The following is a 14,832-nucleotide window of genomic DNA, read 5'->3' on the forward strand; positions in this document are numbered from 1 at the left end:
GCATTGAAAAAAAAAAGTTGACAGTTTTAAATCGTAAACAAACACAATAATTAACATTTGTCCGTTTGTTTTCACATCATGAGTAATGTAATCAGTCTCGAGAACGGAAATCAAGTGACGCATGTGAAAGCTTTAAGTTAATTTTGTCAGCGGCATGGCTATTAAACTTTGTAATGTGTTGAAATGTTCAACGTCCATTGCATGCTACATTACGACCTAACTCTCACACGACCATTTTAATACAGTTATGTATACTGTATCAATTTAAAACATATCCTTCTCCAGTCTGCGTAATTGACTTTGACTTATTACTTCGAATTGCTATACAAATATGAACCTTATTCAATTAAGATAAAGTTATATTTCAAGTTAAATCGTACTTTTTCGAGTGTCAAAGATATGAGTAAATTGCAGATCGAAAAACAACATAATTTCTTCTATCAATGTGATTATTTATAACGCTTATCTTAAAGTGATAAAGTATATTTTCGCGTATCACTTAATTACAAAGATGCAGAAGATAAATTGTAAATCTATTCAATACATTGATGTGTATAAAAAATTGACAACTTAAAGAGTTGTCTAATCATGTAATGATATCCTACAATTAGTTAATCTTCTATTGAGCGTAGTATTAAGTGACAATTAGATAATAACCCTTTGATAAGTCACTGACCCCTTGACTTAAGTAATAGTTAACGGTTTTTTGTATCGGTTTTATTACATACTAACTCTCGCCCGCGACTCCGTCCGCGCGGAATTAAAAAAAAAACTTAATGAGTAGCCTATGTGTTCTTCCAGAGTATGTTCTACATCTGTGCTAAATTTCATCAAGATCCATTGAACCGTTCCGGAGATACCTTCAAAGACACATCCATCTATCCATCTAAACATTCGAATTTATAATATTAGTAAGATATCTTACTTAACAAACTCCAAAAGAAAGTAATTAGTAGCCAATGTACATATTCTGCCAGAGTATGTTCTACATTTATGTCGAATTTCATCGACATCCGTTGATTTCTGGAGATACCTTGTAACAAACATCAATCCAAACATTCGAAAATTTATAATATTAGTAAGATAACATTGCAATCGAAAAAATAAATTTCATCTCCATAACGAAGCCATTTTCAAAAAATTCATCGTTTCTGTACAAAATCAAAAGGTTTCGCACTTCCCGGAGATACTTTTATTGATAAGAAGCCTTTTAAGTTATTTGAATAATGTTGTAATTTTGCTGCATTAAGAGAAATTATTATTTCTACAACATAGTTCTTTAATTGTAATATTTTATAATTAATTCTTAATAACTATATTCAGTAAGTACGAGTAGTATATGAATTTCACGAGAGAACTTTGACCACTAAGAAGAAGTCTTCAAAAAGAGAAGAAAAAAGAACTGCCTTTCAAGAGACAGTACCGAAAGAGATTTGCTTGTTTTTGTCCTTTATTTGAAATCCTTTATGTCTTATTAATATTTCGGCGGGTCCACCCGCTGCAGATGGGTTCAAAACTCACCATAATCACTAAATTGTATCGCATCTATAAACGATTATAGATTTTATTACATCAGTGATAAAGTTCAATGTGCAATCTACTTTAATGCAAGTCGAGCACTACACGCTTAACCGCTTTGTGGTTCGACTTATTTTACATGTTTTACGGAAGAATTTTTTTCGAATATCATCTCTATTCTTACGGGTTAGAGTTGATATTTGAATGCTGTTTTACATCATGGGAGAGCGTCATACAATCCGGGCTTGGCTTGTGAAACGAAACAGATAAATGCGTGCTTGATATCGGGTTACGTCTCAAGACGTTGTGTTTTTATTCGGTGCATTACTCTAGTCTCCATTGAGTCGTAAGTGGTAAGAGGGCATCATAGCTTTTTTTATAACAAAATGAGCCATAATTTTATAAATGGGAAGTTTCTATGCATCAAGTGAAAACCGACAAAGGAAGTTTCAATGTAATTGAATTACATGAAGATGTGCCCTAATTATTTCGGTATATTTATTCGTCAGATTCTTTCTAAATACGGTTTTGAAATACCTCTGTCCATCCTGATAGATACAAATAACGTGAAAGTTTAACTTAACTCGTAATCACAATGATGTGAGACCTTATCTAGTAGACTGAATTTATTAGATATTTATTTACATTATACTTTCATCAGCCACCGGGTTTTCACTCCCGTTAAACTATGGTATTCAAGATAAATCGAAGTTTCTTTTTAAATAACGACCCTCTTACACATATGAATCCATTAAGCTAATTAATAGGCCTGGCTTCCATTGCGTTTTAAGACAATTTAATGAATAAACATGCATCGTTTTTCATGTACATTATTGATTCTTATCCTGACAATTTGAACTCTAATTCTCTTATCTCAATTGTGAAGTTAAATTTTGATTTTATTGACTAAAGATTAACTAGGACTTCAGATTTTTTTTTATTCCTAAGTATGTCCCAAGATCTTTGCAATTTTCAGTGTGTAAAAGATTTTATGTAAAAGAAATAAGAGCCATAGTAGTTAAAAAAAACACTGATCGTCATTTTTTGTTCGTTTTATTCCTTTAAGATCCTTGATTTGATGATCTTCGAAAATCAAAATATAACTGGGGGAAAAACAGTACGTCAATTTAAAGAAAACTTAATAATAACTTTAAAATCGTGACTACGATAAAAATATGCTTATTTTGATGAATTAAAGATTTAAGTAAAGATAAGAACAATTTTGTAGATAAAATGTTAGTTATCATCTTCTCGGTATATTTTGGAGACTTAACTTTACGCTATCTAAGTTTAATTTAAGTCAAAATGACTAAAACAATATTAGTTAAATTTTAGTTTGAAAATATTTCGGCTTTTATAATTTTTAAAAAATTTCTCACATCCCTAAAATGGCGCATAGAATGTTTCGCCTTACAGCGATGATATGAACGCGTGTGTAATTGCGTCTAATTGTGAAAAATTTGGGCCAATTACGAGTGAGATTTATAACGTGTTGGCATTGGGCCTTTTTATACCGACCGTCATTTAATGATTTTGTTCTTTTAAGTGGTTAGGACACGTTTACACTGTATTGTTACCGACATTCCATTAGGTTTTGTGCCGACAAATAAGTCACAAAACATATCAAAAACAATAGTAACATAGCTTATGAATAAATGCTTTGTTGATTTCAATCCACTTCTCTTACACTATAGTGTAAATTAGCATTAATTCTAGTATTTTAGTATACACTAGTAGTCTAAGAGCTTCTAAGTGTAATCAATAAAATAATATACCGTAAAGCAATCCACCATTAATCTAGAGATCAGAAACAAGCTCCCTCGGCTACGCGGGAAAGTTAACAGGAACATGAAACTTCAATCGGATACTGGCCTCTAACAAGTTGCGGCCGCGAAACGAGAACATCGATTACTGATATCGATTCCACCGAGTGATTAATGCTCGCTTGATAATCGCCAAATTGAATATACATACTGTGCTGTGTTAGTTACAAATTATACAAAGATACCGCCATCTTGATTCTAACTGATAGTTGCAACGCTTCATAACAAAGATAATAGTAGACTTCCACTGTCAACACTCATACGAAATTGTATTATCTGTTCTGAGAATGAGAGGGAATGTATGTTTGTGTATGAGTGTCTCAGGAAGTTGAGAACCACTGTAATATTTATGGTGATAAACAAACTTTATTAATGGTCCATTGAAAGATATCAATAACATATTTCCGACATTTTATTCCTAATTCTACCATCACTTTGATACCAGTTGTAACTGTATGTCGGTTCTAAATACCTTTACTTATTATGAAGTCTCTCATTCGGATAAACATAAGAAATAAGCGACTCAGATAACAGAATCCCATCTCAGACATGCAATTTAAAAAATGTAACATGATAAATTAACTTCCACGAAACATTGAAGCTTGAACTATCTGCAAGATTTTCGTGTCCCAATTAACCCTCATAAATTTACAGCACAAAATTGCCTCTCGCCATTTAACAATAACGCACCGGAAGTTAACTGTATTAAGAATTAATAATCGGGGTACTCATTCGGTAAATGTTGCTGTTATATTCTTAAAAAATACACTTTTCTACTTTAAGATAATATCTTAAAGTTTTATATTTTAACAAGGTTTAAATACAAATTCTGAACAAAATATTAAACAGCTGCCATCTATTGCCCCCCTCTTCCCCCTGGCGACGCCTAAGGTACCGACATTAATTTCGCAATTTCTGTCATTGTCTATTCTTACCTTTAGAGATCATAGGTCTTTAGAGATTTACGATGAAATATTCAAAAAAATTAAAGTTTCATAAAACATACAGAAAAATTTAGAACCTCATCTATTTTAAAATCAATCTTAACTTACTTCTTACTAATATTATAAATGCGAAAGTTTAGATGTATGGATGGATGTGTGTTTGAAGGTATCTCCGGAACAACTTATTGGATATTGATGAAATTTGGCACAGATGTAGAACATAGCCTGGAAGAACACATCTACTTATCATGTTTTATTTTAATTTCACGCGAACGGAGTTGCCAGCAAAAGTTAGTAACGTTATAATAATAAGGATACTCCTTATAATAGTCATAGCTTACCTCATACTTATAAGAGCCATTTTTTGTCGAACTATCTTGTCTATGTTAGTAATAATGACGAAATATTATATGATTTATTACCCATAACTATAAACATAATCATGGGATCGTTCCACAATATCGTGGTTATATTTAATATATCCTTAAGGTGTAATAAATCGTTCGCTACTATTCTCCGATGTTCCAGATTCGAAGGTCCGCCATCTTGATTCGCGGCATCTCGATTTCATAACATTTGCTTTATACTAACCAAAATAAGCGACTCTTGCGAAATCTTAACGGAACGTAACGAGGTTTTGTAATTAAATGTATCGTATTCAAGTTTCATTTATAATACATTCGAATAAGTAATCTGTTATTAAATAAAGAGATTAAAAGAGCTTTTCTTAAAATAAAATTATATTATCTTAGCATAATGTGATGATTTTAGGCTCATAATTTGTTAAATTACTACAAAATTATATATTTTACCGATCTTAACTTTTTTTTACATCACACAGAATAGTGCTTATTGGTAGGAAATGGAAATATGCGAAGTAATACATTAAATCTGGATGGATGTATGGATGTTGGTTAGAAGGTATCTCTAGAACGACTCAACGTATCTGGATGAAATTTAGCACCGATATAGAATATAGTCTGAAAGAATACTTAGGCTACTAATTAAGTTTTTTTTTCAATTCCGCGCGGAAGGAGTCGCGGTCGACAGCTAGTAGTAAATAATTCAAGAAACTCAGTAATTACAATATACTTGTATAATTTGGGAGATAGAAATACTTATGATTTATACGTTGACAAGTTTAAAGTAATCCCTAGAGTAACACAGATGTTTTATAAGGGGTTTTACACGACCCGAGTCAATGGGGTTAAAAAGTCGACAATTTATTAGTACTCAATCGAGATTTACGCCCGAAGAGCTTATTCCGAATATTAAATTGCGTTCCAGAACTTTACATTTCAAGTTATAAGCGATAGCGATTTGATGTTATTTTAACACCTAATTTTCATATTTTTTTATTGACCACCTTAGTTATTGAACGTTTGATGGACATTGAGAGTTAGTGTTCTATTATATTACATGACTTCGTAAGTAACCATTAAATTACTCTGAACGCGGCAGTTATCCAGTTATCCATCTTTAGTTCCAAGCAATGTATTTGCATATGCAAAATCTGCTTACAAGTTTACATTCAATTCAAATAAAAAAGCTAATCTACGCTACGATAGTCCGTTAGAAATTTCGTGTTTTACAAAAAAAAAATATCTTTGAGAATCGCTGAACGCTTGTGACAAGTTTACTCTTTCAACTTAAGTTTGTGCTTTGAGTCGAGATTTGATTTACAACTTCTTTGAAGTTGTTACATATTTATTATACTCGTAATGCAGGTGGTCACGTGTGCTTTATTAGCAAATGAGGTTAGGTTTAGATCGTGCCTATTTAAAATTGTCTTAAATCATAATAATACGAAAATCATACCTTCCCAAAGCATAATTAACTTCAGTGAAATCGATTTTCAATAATTAAATGAACATTATTCTGATTTATAATTTAAATGTACAATAGAAGGGAAATTTAAGTTCACAAAGTATTTCTAAATAACTTGACAGATTTAAATAAATTGTGTGTACTATTAATAAGATTGCCACGCCCAATTTGGTAATATCGGTCCGTGTCGGATCTGATAGAGTATGCACTGCGCAGGCGCACGCGCCGCGCCCGCCCTGTACTTACTATTGCGAAACAACGCTACGAAATCTTATCTTAGCCATTGACCTTTTTCCTTATTGTGTTTTGTTTTGTTTAATTTGCTTTATTTACTATTTGCCATACATACATTTGTTCTATGACTCAGTAGAGCTTAATTTAGAACTGCATTTTTTTATTCGTCTTTTTTGAGATTAGGTTCTTGTTTATTGATTTTTCGTGTTAATGTTTCTTATGACTTAAAATCTTGTATAAAAATCGAATGACTTACGAGTCATGTTTAATATTTAATGTCTTATAATTACAAAAAGAACAAAAAAAAAATAATATCAAATAATTTCATGATTACAAAGCAGTGCATGGAAAATTCTCGAAACTCATGAGATGTACGACGGAGAACATTTTTGAGAAAAAATAACTAACTCGCTAATAAGTGATGTTAAAAACTTGAAAGCAACCGCCTTACGCACTGAAGAAGCCTGTCCGACTTTTTTGTTAATTTCTCCTTCAAATTTCACAGTGTCCGCACACAGGAATACTGCAACTTTAATGTAACCTTAAAATTTTGCAAGGAATTTAAATTCAGACCAAGAGTAATGCACGTCCCAAATTTTTATCCTTTTGATGTTAATTAGAGATCCTTTTTTTACTTTTTTTGGTTATCATAAGGCGGCAAACGGCCACCTGAATACGCCTCAAAAGCGAAGCGATCGCCGCCCATAGACATTGCAGATGCGTTGCTTACCGTTAATCGACTTTTTCTTTTAATAATATCTTGTTTCTAGGCCCCTGGTGTGTCAAAACGGCGCGACCTGTACCAACTCTGTGGGCGGATTCTCCTGCATCTGTGTCAACGGATGGACCGGACCTGAGTGCTCTGTGAACATCGACGACTGCGCCGGCGCCGCATGTTTCAATGGTGCCACGTGTATTGACAGAGTTGGTGCATTTTATTGCAAATGTACGCCAGGGAAGACTGGTAAGTTGACGTCATACACTTTAGAAGTATCTATATTATCTTAGATGTTAAATATTTGATGTTGACTTAATTTAATTTGGGTGAGAACTAATTACATTAAATATATTGTTTTAAGTCTTTTCGTAATATAGCCATGTGCGTTGTCTTCTTACATCTATGTTTCTCCAGGTCTCCTCTGTCATTTGGACGACGCGTGCACCTCCAACCCTTGCCACGCTGACGCTATCTGCGACACGAGTCCTATCAACGGATCTTACACGTGCTCCTGCGCATCCGGCTACAAAGGTCTCGATTGCTCTGAAGACATCGACGAATGTGAACAAGGTAATATACAAACTCTTTCGTTTTAGACCACAAAATTATGTTCCTCTTCTTTATGACGTCATCAAAACACATAAAAACTCTTTCAGGTTCTCCATGCGAGCACGATGGTACTTGTGTCAACACGCCGGGGTCCTTCGCGTGTAACTGCTCGGTTGGGTTCACGGGGCCGCGGTGTGAAACCAACGTCAACGAGTGCGAGAGTCACCCCTGCAGGAATGATGGCTCCTGTCTTGACGACCCGGGAACCTTCCGCTGCGTCTGCATGCCTGGTAAGTGCTACTGTTTCAACTACTTAGTATTGTGTAACTACTACAACTATCTGCATGCCTGGTACCTAAGTATTGAAAGTATTTAACATCACATTGTTGTCAAAATCACTCACAAATGTATTTTATCAACGGAACTAGTAAATAAATTTCACTACTAGGAGTACATATTCTAGTTTTCTTAACCTCAATATTGCGGAAACGTTACAAAGATGGCATGTGTAATCTTCAAGTACCTTAACAGCATTGAAATACTTCCGTGTTACGGTAAACATGGGCCACCTAGGACAATTTGTTCCAGTCGACAGCGTGATGACCGACTGATGATTGTCATTACCATTGGAGTGAGACGTAGCAGGAAAGAGATAGATATATTAGGATCAAATAGCGTCATATGTTAATTAAAAAATGATTCTCTTAAAATATATATCCTCTACGGTATCGAAACACAATAAACAATTACGTCAAGTTATGTTTTATTTAGGCGAGTCGTTCAACTCTGAGCGAATTCCCATGAGGCGGAGAGAAACCGCGCATTGTGTTGACGAGGAAACGTTACCGTTTATAATAAACAATGCAAATGCATCTTTAATTCTATTAGATTAAGGTTACTTTTCCCTCTTTAAAAATTGTGCGAATTTACTGATTGGATAATGATCTATTTGCATGTCTAGATCTTTTCGCCACCGCTATGTATCTGAAGCTATTAAATAAGCAATTTGAATCTTATTTAGCTAAAAATAAAAATCTAGATTCTATGTTTCCCTTTCAATCTTTTATCCCTTATCCAAATTTGAATCAAAATAATTTGCTCGTAATTTGTAATTCAAATCACTTTTACGTTAACACCAAGATTCGTAATGTTGCTTCCCACACCATTATCCAATGATAACACCTACCTTAGTATCTCCTATATTGCTTGACCTAAAACTACATCTTGTTATTTAGATCTAGGGCTCTTTAAAAAGATGGAAAATTAAGATAAATTTTATTAAGTAAATTGCATCTTAAATTATTTAAGTTTAAACAAAATACAGCGAAAGCTCCTTTCTATGTTCTTGTTAGTACATATTCGCGATTTTGAAATATGATCATGTATAATTCAATGCCCTCTCTCGAACAAGTGATATTTAGTCCCGTCGAAGGTTCATGCGTTATGAATACCCCATCACATTGTCATATGTACAAAAGATGTCAGCGAACGCGTTGATGTGGACGAGACCACTCATTGGAACGACCTGCCTTACCCCTCTCCCACATTACTATCCGTATAAATTACGAAGACCTTTTTCTTATACAATGCCTCAAGAATCTATAACTCTTCAATTTAGTTGGATCATACTAGGCGCGAGTGACTTGCAACCCGGTTAAATTAAACAGCCCTTCTCTCGAGATGCGTTTAGTTATAAAAGGCGACGTTTCGTTTTGCTCGCATATCACTCGTATCATGCACGAGTGCGCGCGGACCCGTCCTGCCGGTGCACTAATAAGGGCAAACGCGTTATTACGATACTTTTTTTTTTACAACAATAAAATATGTCGACTAGTACTTTGCACCCGGTTTTTTCTGCCACTGGCCCGACTTGGCAACGGACGGTAATTTAATAGCGACCGTTTTATTGGTTGTCGACATCGACAATTTAAGGTACAGCTGCTGTAACGGAAACAATCTTTGTAACTTAATTTCACGGTGACACATAACGATGGGTGCCAGAATTTGCATAATTTCATCTCGTGGTAACTTTAAATTGTATACGAAAGTTCGTAATTATGATATCGTTAATATTTTTGTGGAAAATAAAATGACACCTAATTTATTCCTTCACTTATTTATCGGTAAAGTTTTGAAAATCAGAATTACTATAAAATTATCTTTTAAGATAAAGTACTAAGCAGTCACTTCACTATACTTGATTGCATTATATTGGGATCAGTTGTAGCAACTCCATAAATCTGCCTTGATTACAGACCAACATTTTTTTCCATTTCAAAGCCAAGTCTCACAACATTCCCATAAAATGAGACGTGGGACGCCCCGAGCGGTTTAGAATACGAACTTTTTGTTGCAATTCTATGCAACGGGTTTTAGAATAAACGCTAGAGATGTATTTATTAATCTATTTTACTTCAGTGTTTTATATTATGTACAATGCATATAATTTATGTGCCGATGACGTCGAGTTTATATTTAAATTTCTGATACGAAAACCGATGTTTAAATTACATTTTTATTCATTGTACATAGGAATTCAGTAAAGCCATATGCAGTAGCCTTTCTTCAATAATTTCATACATTTCTCCTCTTTGCGTCACTGCAGCAATCCTTTTTATTTTCATACTAGCTGTCGCCCGCAACTCCGTCAGCTAGGAATTAAAAAAAACTTAATTGCCTATATGTTCTTCCAGGCTATGCTCTACGTTTGTGCCAAATTTCATCAAGATCCGATGAGTTGTTGCAAAGATACTTTCAAACAAATATCCATCCATCCATCCAAACATTCCCATTTATAATATTTATAAGATATTCCAGTTCAGCGAAATTTATTTAGCCACGTGCATAACTAAAACTCGTATTAAAGATTCAAGCATGCGCATAAAGGTAACATTAGCATGCGCTGGTCATTTCCATTGTACCTTCTGATCCCAAATCGTGACAATTCAGACCACGGATCAAGTTATAGCAGTTAGCGGATTATGGACATGCACAGAGTTAATACAACTCAAGAATATAATTAGATGTAGAGGTAATAACAACTCTATATTACCTGTAATGACGCAATATGTACTTAAATGAGACCTTGCTTAAGTTTCATAATCATGTGTGGGACAAAGTATATGAAGCCAATAGAGGATTGATTTACGTCTTTAAGCTACCAAAATTCATTAGAGAAATAATTAAGAAAAGAAATATTAATCCTTAATATATCTACTACATAATCCAAAACAGCTTTATTCAAAACTAGCTGTCACCCGCGACTTCGTCAGTGCAGAATTAATAAAAAAAACTTAATAAGTATGCGTTCTTCTAGAGTATGTTCTACATCTGTGCCAAATTTCATCAAGATCTGTTGAGCCGTTCCTGAAACACAAACATACATCCATCCATCCATCTAAACATTCGCATTTATAATATTAGTAAGATTATAAGTGACTGTGTTGTTGATTGCCAGTAATTTAACAGACTTAAATCTTAAAAGCCACTATCTTATAACTTAGACCACACGATTAACGTTCAAGCACTGGGTGTGGTAACCCGCACCAGTCACCAATTCCGTAAAAACGGCAATAAACGTCCAATAGACCATAGCAGTTATACAAATCAACGTAAGCTATTTAATATCCCACAAAACTTTTTTAAAATATTGTTCTATTATATGTAATTATTATTTCATACCAGTATCAATATAAATATAGACCACAATTGTCTAAATTAAAAAGATATGACTATTTATTACTTTAAAAATATGTTCGTTGGTAATAAATTGATTTATATGTAACTGAAAATTATATGTTTTCTAAAAGTTGAATGTTAAATGTATGAAAAAAAACTTTTAATATTCGCAAATTGTTTAATGCTTTTCTTTTCCAAATCATTGTATTCCCTGAAGTACTCATGGAAGTAACAATACTTATAACTTCCGTAGCTATTCGTAAGTTAAAGTTATATTAACTTGCTAACTTCAGCTCGTTAAAATTTTATTACAGTACATTTAACAAAGAATAAGACAAAGCCAATGTTTAAATATTGCTATCCCATTTAAGGTAAAAAGCATTTGAAATATCACAAGTATTGTTTGAAAAGCCCTTAAATTCCAGCTTTGTCTGAGACGATCGTCTTTACAAGATTTATATTGCAAAATAAACTTTATGTTAATAGAAATAAAGTCGACTGGAACAGGAGAAATGTTAATTGACGATTACATAAACGAAAGTCCGGGACCGCATTCCCTTTTTGGCGGGATAGCGATTTCTGTTGGAATTATTAAAGACTTTTTATAATCGTTTCTGTCAATGATATTTGCACTTTATTAGCTTGTAATAAAGATCAAATTTCAAAGTTAAACATCTTATTCTAGACTGCTGTCTATACCGGTATGAGCTAGATTATCCCGACATAGACACACGTCGATCATTCAATTTTATATTCTAAATTGTTGCACATATGTTTGTTATTTCATTGCACTGGATTCCTTTGCCTAAATAAGGTTTGTCGAGATGTAGTTTTGAATTATTTTCTACTGTATTTCCTAGTGGCTACGTACTGGCAAAAACAATTTGTGGTTATAGATTTTACGCAACATATTGGAGAAAGTGACACTCAAGTATTGAACAAATGTCTTTAAAAAAATAATAATATAATAAAAAAAAAATACTGTCGAATTGATAACCTCCTTCTTTTTGAAGTCGGCTAAAAAGGCTATTGCCGCAAATAAATGTGGAAAGTAGATCCTTGGATAATCTGCTCCTAGAAATTTTCTGGTTGTCTCTAAAAAAGCTCTTAATTTGTTCAATTCTGAAGATTATATTTTCTGTATTTTTTAGTAAAAAGCAACTGTTTTAAGAAAAAAATTCACATAACAAAAATGTATACATGACCCTAAACAAACATGACAACTCATTAATATTAAGCTCTCAAAAATAAGCTAACTTAAGTAATTAGAATAACAATTAACAACAGTAATAGTTGGTTATTCTTATCTAAATCAGATAACAAATACCATCCATCTTGTTTACTGTCAAGGAGTCAGTCAATCTAAAGAGAAGCGATGTATAATTTCGCCACAAACTGTACTGACGGACTGACTGATGTATACGACCATGGCATGTATTGCAAATTGGGTACTTCTTTGTTATGCAATAAGGAAGTAGCCATTTAGAAATTGTTTCTATGAATTATTTTATTCTATAAAGTAACGAACTATTATTTCTAATCTTAAATTAATATGACATACATTGATCTACGTAGAGTGGGACAAAAACTGAAGCGGATTTGGGTCTTTCTATGTCTTTCTCGTAATGCTTGCTATTGGAGCTTTGTAAAGTATAGGATCACTGTTAAGTAACTCTTTTCTTCGTATATCGTAGTATCAAATCTCTATTAACACATTTTCATACAATTTACTTATGTTTTTTTTTAATTTTTTCCTCAGGTTTTACGGGTACGCAGTGCGAGGTAGAAATCGACGAGTGCGCGAATAACCCCTGCCTAAATGGGGGCGTCTGCCACGATATGATCAATGCCTTCCGCTGTACTTGCGTCATTGGGTAAGTTACCACTTAATGCTATTTCACCGAGACCGAGATTCTTCAAGAACGGATCATGTTTCCTAATTTCATTTCATTGAAGGTCTTAAAACAGTTCATGGGTTGACCCCAATGACCTCTATAACTTGACAGGCTTACGTGGATTCTTGTGCTCAATTGATTTTCAACATTTTGGCGCTGATTGTTGCGGTGAGAATACGAACTAATAATGGGATATAATTAAGTGTCAATAACATTAACAACCGCGTTCAAGTTGTAACGAAGCAAAAGCTGTCATCTTTAAGCAATCCATTTATGCAAACGTTCACATCATGGGCCCTGATGAAAATTAAGAAATTAATTTTTAGAATATTCTTATTTTAGTTACATCTTAAAAGACCTGTATATTACTGTAAACATTTATTGATAAATATATATTGCAGGTTCACAGGCGCTCGTTGTCAGGTCAACATCGACGATTGTGCATCCAGCCCGTGTCGCAATGGCGGGACCTGCCACGACTCCATCGCGGGATACACATGCGAGTGTCCTCCAGGATATACTGGTCTGTACATATATAAATGGATATACTATGTTAAAAATATTAAGAACATTACGTACACCATTTTAGACTATATACAGTAAAATTCAAATGTAAATCTCTAAAAGTAAAGATATTTCGGTGATAATAACATATTATTATTGATTCATTCTGGGAAATTTAATAAATTTTGTTACGGTATATGTGATTATTTCGCAAATAATTGGGAAAACGGTTAAATTGATGAAAAAATAATCAATGAACAGCCCACCTCTAGATTTTATTAAGTATAAAATGACAATTAAACATATCGCCGGAATCCCCACATTTACCGTAACACGCCAAGCTGGTCTATACGACCGGTCGCTAAAGCTGGTATCCTCGCAGGTATGTCATGCGAGACCAACATCAACGACTGCCTGTCCGCACCATGCCACCGCGGCGAGTGCATCGACGGTGATAACAGTTTCACCTGCAACTGCCACCCCGGATACACCGGCAGGGTGTGTCAGACTCAGATCAACGAGTGCGAATCCAACCCATGCCAGTTCGGAGGTGAGTTACTAAACTTATAATTTGTATAGTTTCTTATGAATCCGGCTCGAAGGACCATATAGAAAACTTGCTCCTTAATCAACTTTGTGACAGTTCTCTAATCTCAACTACATTCAAAATGTCGCATTATTATATAATATCATAATTATTTACGTACAATAACACTGAATTAGTAAATAAAAATAAATAATATGTTAATAGTGGATGTACTAAATTGTACTACTATATTCAATATTAATTGTTTTGGTAATTTTAAGTGTCAATCATCTTTTGTGTGTCACCAGGTCACTGCGAGGACTTAATAGATGGGTACCAGTGCCGCTGCAAGCCCGGCACCTCGGGCCGCAACTGCGAGATCAATGTCAACGAGTGTTACTCCAACCCCTGTAGGAATGGCGCCACGTGTATTGACGGCATTAACAGGTAACATCACCTCATGAGGACCTCGTACACAGCTACCAGAAAATTACATGACACTACTAAAAAACGACAACAAGCCAATGAGGCACGATGAGTATAAGCTGAGTCGATTTACACAAACAAAACATAATAAAGGATAAGTCTTATAAGCCACTAAAGCACAGCATATACT

The 14,832-nt window shown here is 34.0% G+C and overlaps 1 protein-coding gene across 2 annotated transcripts in view; it reads left to right on the forward strand.

Moving 5' to 3' along the window:
• The window catches only part of LOC106711415 (neurogenic locus Notch protein), a 115,601-nt gene that overhangs the window by 89,694 nt on the left and 11,075 nt on the right, over positions 1 to 14,832 (forward strand). For both annotated transcript variants that reach the window (XM_045686469.1, XM_045686470.1), the window contains exons 6-12: positions 7,117 to 7,310; positions 7,479 to 7,634; positions 7,721 to 7,903; positions 13,051 to 13,165; positions 13,588 to 13,709; positions 14,073 to 14,240; positions 14,525 to 14,663. In XM_045686469.1, coding sequence (XP_045542425.1) covers positions 7,117 to 7,310; positions 7,479 to 7,634; positions 7,721 to 7,903; positions 13,051 to 13,165; positions 13,588 to 13,709; positions 14,073 to 14,240; positions 14,525 to 14,663 — 1,077 coding nt within the window. The remainder of the gene's footprint in view (positions 1 to 7,116; positions 7,311 to 7,478; positions 7,635 to 7,720; positions 7,904 to 13,050; positions 13,166 to 13,587; positions 13,710 to 14,072; positions 14,241 to 14,524; positions 14,664 to 14,832) is intronic.

The sequence above is a fragment of the Papilio machaon genome, chromosome 3 (genome assembly GCF_912999745.1).
Source record: "Papilio machaon chromosome 3, ilPapMach1.1, whole genome shotgun sequence".
In the NCBI taxonomy this organism is placed as follows: Eukaryota; Metazoa; Arthropoda; class Insecta; order Lepidoptera; family Papilionidae; genus Papilio; species Papilio machaon.